The 8,736-nt window shown below is 42.7% G+C and overlaps 1 gene segment (V, D, J or C); it reads left to right on the forward strand.

Annotated features, from left to right (window-relative positions):
• The first annotated feature begins 698 nt into the window (after nucleotides 1–698).
• Nucleotides 699–1,277, forward strand: LOC134482297 (T cell receptor alpha variable 22-like). The segment is given in 2 exon segments: nucleotides 699–750; nucleotides 931–1,277. Coding segments are annotated over 2 exon segments (399 nt in total).
• Nucleotides 1,278–8,736: the final 7,459 nt, after the last annotated feature.

Raw genomic sequence — 8,736 nt, forward strand, 5'->3', positions numbered from 1 at the left:
GGCTGGATCTTTGTGTTCCTCTTTCTTTTTCTATAGCACTGATCTCACTTAAATTATTTCAGTGGTGAAGACTTTCCGTTTTTGGTCATGTCTAGGAGTGTGGGTCTATGTAAACATCTGGTACCTGTGTCCAAGTTCTAAGGAGGACAGAAGACAGCATCTAATCCTCTGGAACTGGAGTGAGAGGCAGCCATGAGTCACCTGATGTGAATACTAGCAAGGGAGCTAAGGCCTCTGGAAACAAAAGTAAGCTTAACTGCTCAGCCATCTTTGAGGCCCCAGTAAAAGGTCTTTTCTTAGAACATGCACCTGTTTCCTGAGTTTAAACTTTGTTTTTTTCCTGAGTTTGCCAGGCTCTGTACACAGCTGAGGCATGTTCTCTTGGAATGTCTTAGTCCTCCTCCTCCCTGGCTCCTGGTTTCCTAAACCCATATATCTCTTGGGTCATCTCAAAATGTACCCTCCCCTCACTGTCCTTCACCAGGACTCTTAGTCAGGTCTGGTTTGGGAGGAGGAGTTCCAGGCTTTGAAGGTTGGGAGGGAACTCAGCAGGGTGTCACCTGGCAGAGTTCCTGGGTGGAGCTGTCTGCAGAAGGAGTTGGGCAGAGGTTGGGGGTGGGGCTAACACTACAGCCACCCTGACACCACAGCCCAGGGGTTGGTTACTTGCTTCTGTCTCCAGCAGCCACACAAGCACCATGAAGAGGCTGCTGCACTCTCTGCTGTGTCTTCTGTGCACCCAGGTTTGCTGTGAGTCTGGCTGTCAGCATTCAGGGCACCTGAGAGGATCTGGCTCAGCACATGGAGGGGTGGGAGAGCAGCTTAGGAGTCCTGCAGAGCTCCCACCTTCTCAGAGGACATGGGTGTGCTCAGGGCTCTGTGGGCACTGCAGTGACAGCCATCTGTGTCTCTTTCTCTGTTTCTAATCAGGGGTGAAAGGACAGCAAGTGCAGCAGAGTCCTGTGTCCTTGGTTCTGCAGGAGGGAGAGAAAGCAGAGCTGCAGTGCAACTTTTCCACCTCCGCAAACCAAATGCAATGGTTTTATCAGAGTCCTGAGGGAAGCCTTGTCAGACTGTTCTACAATCCATCTGGGACAAAGCAGAGTGGAAGACTGACATCCACGACAGTCACTAAAGAACGTCGAAGCTCTTTGCACATCTCCTCCTCCCAGACCATAGACTCAGGCACTTATTTCTGTGCTGTGGATGCACAGTGCTCCCCACACACCTGCAGCCTGTGCACAAACCTTCAACTGGGTGGGTGTGTCTCTTCTTAGTCACAAGACATCAGGAAACCCCAAAGAATATCTGTCCAATTTAATATTCCTTTCCTGTATTGGTAGAGTTGTAACCTCAGGTAAGCTTTTGGCCTTCTATGATCAGCACATTGGTGTTTGTCTTCATTGCTCAATACACACCCTCCCAAAGCATAAATGTCCATCTTAGAACTAGCAGAGAAGCTTATGGGGGACAGAATCAATGTGATCATTTAAGCCACAATGTAAAGAAATCATAAATGATGAGGAGAAAAGGAATGGAAGGGAAAGCAGGCTTCCAGGTAGAACTGCTCTGACTGGGTCAGGGTTATCGAGGAGACAACCTCAGCAACAGTAAAAATAGTGAACCATGCAAGATGCAGGATGCACAGATGCCTGCCCGCTCCAGTCTCCTTCTTGCTACTATGATAAAACACTGAGTAAAGTCAACCTAGAAGGTGATCAGATTTATGTAGGTTTCACTTGCAAGTCATAGTCCACCCTTGGTGCTAATCAAGGCAGAGAATTAAACAGGGCAATCAAACAGAAACCATGGAGGAAGGCTGTTGTCAGTTCACTCACAGACGCATCCTTAGTTAGCTTCCTTAAACAACCCAGGACTACTTTTCCACAGAAAGGTGGCACCCACAGTGGCATTTGAATCTTCTAATTCATTATTGTGAGTTAGCATACATTTATTAACTTTATTCATCATTACTTTACAATTTTCTCAGTAGAAATCTGGACATCTTTAAGAAAATAGATCAGGGGGTATGAAAAAGTACTCAAAACATAGATTGTAATTTAAACAATATATGCATATTTTGAATAACTTTAAATATCTTAAAAGCTTTTACAACTCAAAGAGAATGATTGACTCATCCTATAATGAACAAAATGAGCAGACTCTCTAAATGCGCATGCATGAGTTAAGGACAAATACTTAGAATGCAGCTAGGAATTGTCTGATTTAGTACAGCGGTGGTTGTGGGGTCTCCATGACTTTACTAGGAGATGGAGGCCATTGCAGAAAACCACAGCAAATCAAAGTGAGGATCTGTGGATCCTAGTGAAGGTAGGCGTGTCTCCAGTACAACCCCTGTTCCTGCTGAAGCTCAGGAAACCCTGGAGAAGACAGCAGGAAAGATGGCAGGAGTCAGAGGATCAGGTGATGTTGTGTAACTCACTGTGTCTCCTAGGAATGTTGGAAGCCACACAGATGAGGTCTCACCAACATAACTGCCTCAACAGGAGTTGAAACACACCAGCTAAAGTGGATGGGGAAAGCACAAACAGTCTCCATTCTAGACAATGAACTACTGGAAACCAAGAATGCCGATGGTGGGGAAATGGTCTTTCCCTAAGACAAGCACACCAATTGGTTATCCAGTACGGTTTGGTCAGTCCTGAGGAATATACATAACAATATATATATATATATAACATATTATATACAACATATAATTATATAATATATAATAACAATATATTGTTACATATATATAAAACAATGATTAATAAAAGAAGAGGCCATAAAATTCAAAAGACAGCAAGGAAGACTATATGGAAGGTTTTGAAGAGATGACAGGGAAGAGGGAATTTGTGTGATTATATTATTGTCCCGCGCGCGGCCTCTCGCCAGCAAGAAAACACGCAGGGACATACGAATCCTTGCTGCAGCCAAACTTTTATTTGAATCTTAAGGAGAGCCCTGTGTGCCCACATGGCATGGCTTATATACACCCTAGCGGTGCATCCACACCTGATTGGTCGCTTACCCATGATCACATTAGGCACGCCCCGGAGTGGGCAAAGACCTGGCACGAAGGCACTCTTGCACATGCGCACACAGTTAACTTCCTGAAAGGAAGTCAGCTGGCGCAGCAGAGGCCAGCGCCATCTTGTAATGGCGGAAGCTATCCTTCCACGTGGGGTGCAGTGGAAGCCAGCGCCATCTAGTGGTGGCGAATGTTATAGCGGCCCTCTACATCTCCCCCTTATTATTTATTTTATAATAATCATGATCACCCTATTGCGTGCAATGAGGAAACCTCAGCGATGTGGAAGGGCTGATCAAAGGATAATTGAGTCTCTCTCATCCCAGTGCAATGGATCCACAGATCCATGGGGTGCAAGAGCAGAGAACTCAGATACCGACTAATTTTTGAAGATAGATAACCAAATTCCAGGGGAGGCCCCTTGTACAATGGCCACAAGTGCTTGAGTGATAACGGCCTTGTCACATTTCTATTGAGATCTGAGTTTGCAAACCAACCATAGCATGAACACTAATCCACAGCATAGGGCTGCACCAAACAGAGTCACTCCCAATAAGTAGTGGGCACCTCATTTGGTTCTCTTCAGCTGTAACCACCAAGGGCCATAGTCAAGCCACTCCTATAATAAAATTTTGAACTCCCAATTGTTAGTAACTACTACAGAAAGTTCACCCACTGTGTTTGTCTAACAATAGATTGGGGGAGGATAACTCCAGACACTGCAGACACAATGTCTGCAGCAGTAATGGCTGCTACAATAGCAGCGAAAGTGTCAAGGTCTTTTCCAGGACAGTTCAGGATCAGTCATTTTTCTCTGGAACAACCAGCAGACAATGGAACCATTTCTGAGATCTGTACAACCAGGGCAGAGTTCTCCAGTCCACAGCAGCTTTACGCAGGTGGCATTCCTGTGAAGCTACAGTCTGTAAAATGACCAGTTAAGGCAGCAAGAGTCACCAGGGAAATGAGGGGGGCAGCAACAGCTGGAGTCCAGTCTTCTCCAGCAAGCAGCAGTGCACAGAGGGTCAGAGAGCGGGCCATAGTGGGACGGGACACACGCAGCGGTAACACTGACTGCAGCAACGGCAAAATCTCTGTAATGACAAATGATGAGAGGGAATCTTCCATCTTCCTCTCAGGGCAGAGGAATGACTCCAGGGACCCGAACCAGGAGAGCTGAATCTTTATGCAACCAGGATCAGCAAGTCTCAGCAACCACCTTGGCAGCTGGCACACTCTTGTAGCATCCTGTAGAAAAAACACAAACATTCCCTCTTCCCCATATAAAATATCTGGACAGGATCATGTCAATATGTGGATCTTTCTATTTCACCTAGGCAGAAGTATGCCTAGTTATAGGGTGCCATAAACTTTGGCATCCAAATTTTAAAATTGAAATAAAAGGAGCATTATTTAGCATACAGGGATAACTCCCCCTTTTTATTTATTAAGATATAGTAAAGATATTATTTATTAAGGTAAGTCCTCGAGAATTAAATAGAGGACACTGAGCACTTGTATTTATAAATTGACTTGTATACCAAATTATTGTCTCCAGCATTATTGTTTTGGATATATAAAGAATGAGATTTTTTGACTAATTGTTCCTATGTAAGGCCTACCATCTGTCTGGTATCATTGTCCTCCCTTGTTAAGGAGCCCAGGCAATCCAGTTTGAGTTCTTAAATGGTCTATTAAGGAGCAGTACTTAGTGCTCTTAACTACTAAGCCATTTCTCTAGCACCTCACAAACTTTATTTACCTAAACATAAGCATTAATTAGAGATGTCAAATCCTGTAAATATTGTCCAATTTCAGTCTTACTAGAAATCCCTGAGCTGGCAGGGCGAGGCTGAGAATTTAAAGTAAGCAAATGGAGTCTTCTTCTTTTCATATCAACTCTATTACCATTTTCAAAGTTAGGTATGAGCCTAAGGTTTAATTTAGTTGTCTGAGCCAGAGCACTGAAAGGACAGTGAGTTGTCAGACAATTTACACTGAAATCACTCACTGATTTTAAGTAGAAAACCTGTCTCTAATAAAGCATTAAGTAATTGAAATCAATTGTAAACCACAAGCCACACATTAGCTATCAGTATGTGAATTGAAAGCTTGATTTAAAAACAGTGGCTAAACTACGGAATTTAATAGTCTGTGTTGAAGCAATAGAAACTCAAGAGAATAAACAAGTGATCCAATCATACATGTAGCCTTTTCATTAGATGAACCACCTATAAATACACTAAGTGCATTTCCTATGGGTTGTATGCACAAATATATAGGAAGTACAAAAGCCTGTAAAGAGTAAAATTATCAATTTTTTCTGAAAAATTTGTATATGTAATAGGCCAAATATCAGTATTTTGTAATAACCAATTTGATTGTTGTTTGGAATAAGATATGTTTTACCAGGTTTCTTTTTAAAATACTTCCATGACTCTAGCCTACAATTCTGTATTAACACAACTGAAGCTTTATCTCCAATGAGGATAACAAACAAAGACCTAAGTCCTCTGGTAAGGTGAGGTACTTAGCCAATTAACATATCCTTAGAAGCTTTAAATTAGTTTCAAATATTCTTTTCTGGAGTAGTGCAACAGCTACTCCCCAAATATTAAAGCTCATTTTGAGAGCAAAGGTTTGTAGTAAAAATTTCCATATACACTGAAAGATTCAAGGTTCTAACTCCTTACATTGAAGAAGCAACAAAATTACATAATATAAGGCTATTAGCCATTCTTAATGATATCACTCTATGGGCTCTCTAAAATTATAAGCAAGCTCACGAAATGAAGACTCACAATCGCCAGGACGTAACAAATTGCGTAAAAACAATCCTCTAAATCTGTCTTGAAATGGCAGTTGGAGTAAGGAAACTGGATGTAATGCTCTCACAAGTTCTAAAACCTCATCAATCCTTCATAAATCTTGTAACAATCTCTACCTGTTTGATTTTTTCTTAATTAAAAATAAGTTTGAGTTAGTCAACGTAACATTGGCAATCCTTAATCACAATCCTTAAATTCTCCTTGTAACACCAGAGCACAACCACAACTTTGGGAAGTCACCTGAGTTCTGAGTACTGACTAGGCAGCTGTTCTTGGGGCAGTGGAATTAGCATTAAAATACAGATAGCTTCAGGGCAAACCACAACTTTGGAAAGCAAAACTCCCTAGGCAGCTGTTCTTGGGGCAGTGGAATTAGCATCAAAATACAGATAGCTTCAGGGCAAACCACAACTTTGGAAAGCAAAACTCGACCTCCAACAATCTAGTACAAAGTTTGACTGCCAATTCCTATATATGAACGCACGATGGTGTAGTCTCCAGTACCTCTACAAAGAGACATTGTCCTAAATTCTTTTAGAAGCCTGGTTTCTAAGATGAAAATTCCATAAAAATATTATCTCAATTTAGATCTGTTTCCCTAGGTTGGCTCTTGACGCATGTTGTCTAGAATGACTCTATCCAAATTACTAGTTTTATGTCAACTTTCTGTTACCAATATTATACCTTTTTAACCATATCCAGTAACTTAAAAGCCAACAATCTATGACCAAGGCAAGTAGATCATATTTACACATTTAAAACCAATCAGAAACAAATTGAAGTGGCTACACATATCTTTAATATTTAGACCAAACACAATTTTTACCTTTTTAGCTATGATTTTAAGAGAAGCACCTTGTCACCTGTTGAGTCAAACAATAAGTCAGGGATTTCTCTAAGAGAAACAGCTGTCAGCTCTTGTACCAAAGAAGCTGAGAAGCTGCTGGCGCCTTTAGGATCAGCTCATGCAGACACTTAGCCTCTGGGCAGCTTCTCCAGCTGACCCAGACTCCTGGCTGCAGGTGCAGGGCTCTAAAGGCCTGATTGAAACTGTTTTTTATTCATTTGTTCCTTTTTTGAAGCGAGTTAAAACCAAGTCAAGGTGTGAACGACCAGCAGATAAAGTTTTTACCATTTTTTCTTTTGAACATGAAACATAAAACATTTAAACAACGAGAAACAAAAACCACAGACATAAACTGACAGATATGGACAGCTTGGTGCACCAAGGACAGACAATAGACAAAGAGGGAAAAAACCAGATGGTGTCAGCAGAAAGGTAGGATTTTCCCTTTCACGGTGACTATCCACTCGAGTGGAGTCGATATGGACGATGGATTGTCTCAATTCCTGGACTAGTCCATCAACGTGTTTAAACCAAATTCCTGTAAGATACTGAGATATATTAAGGGATATCTGAGCAGCACAACTGACATTCAGAAATGGTATGGAAGTGAAACACAGTCCTGAGTATTTCCACTCACAACCCAATTACATTAACTCCATCAAGCTGTGCATGGGCATTGAGATGTCCTTTTGATTGATTCTCCTGAATAAACTTTCAGGCGGTCTGCCTCTATCAAGTCTAATCAGTATGACTCTGCAAAGCTTCCAGAGCCTAATCACACCTTTTACAAACACAAAGACAAAGTTTTTCTCCCAAAATACTGTGTTCCTTTTATCTCCTCCCTTTTTCTCTCCCGGGGCGTTTTTTCCCCAATCATTCGCCTCCGCATTGGAGGGGACTGTCTTCTTGTTACCTTCCCTTGAGCTCTTTAATTTTTTACTCAACCCTGTTTCTGACATGCCGCCTTGCCCTTCCTCCCGTGCTCTTTGCTTTGCTGTTACAGCTGGGCGGCTCCCATGTGACCTCTGACGCTGCCTGACCGTAGCTAGAAACTCAAAGGCCAATAGAAAAAACCCGAGGGCTTCCGCCGCATCTAGCAAAGGAGTGAGGTGGAACAGATCAAGGCTAAACATTGTCTCTCAGAGTCTCACCCGCGTCCCGCAGCTTCTGGACCCTTTCCGTGAACGGAGGCTTTCCTCGGCGCCGGCGATGGTGAGGCGTTTGTCCCGGGTACTCGGCACCAAATGTCCAGCGCGCCACCTCTTGCCAGCAAGAAACCACGCGGGGACATACGAATCCTTGCTGCAGCCAAACTTTTATTTGAATCTTAAGGAAAGCCCTGCGCGCCCGCATGGCATGGCTTATATACACCCTAGCGCGGCACATCCACACCTAATTGGTCACTTACCCATGATCTCATTAGGCAAGCCCCGGAGTGGGCAAAGACCTGGCACGAAGGCACTCTTGCACAGGTGCACACAGTTAACTTCCTGAAAGGAAGTCGGCTGGCACGGCAGAGGACAGCGCCATCTTGTAGTGGCGGAAGCTATCCTGGCCTTCCACGTGGGGCGCAGTGGAAGCCAGCGCCATCAAGTGGTGGAGAATGTTATAGCAGCCCTCTACATATTATATTCTCAAAGAATAAAAGATAAGGATTTTAGTGAAAAAGAATGTTTTTGGCTTAATAATCACCATGTGTACAAGTTGTCTAACTAAGGGGTTAATAAAATATAACTCCTGTCAAATGCAGTCATTTGCTTATTACATAAAGTTCAACTGTATGTAGTGAACAATTTTATGTTTTCATTTTGTATGAGTGGAATTTCTCATTTCCCAGAAGGAGGAGGTTTTAGGCAGGATAGAAAGATGGGGACTCATGATGTTGCACAGAGAAAAGGCTAGAAGGGAAGGAAAGAAAAACCATCCTATAACTGACCTCAACATAGACAAACTCTCTTTCCTTCTCAAAAATATTGTCCCCCAGAGAAATATTCAATGCATTTCCACAAGGCCTAGGCCTTAAAGTC

Source organism: Rattus norvegicus, chromosome 15 (genome assembly GCF_036323735.1).
Source record: "Rattus norvegicus strain BN/NHsdMcwi chromosome 15, GRCr8, whole genome shotgun sequence".
Classification (NCBI taxonomy): Eukaryota; Metazoa; Chordata; class Mammalia; order Rodentia; family Muridae; genus Rattus; species Rattus norvegicus.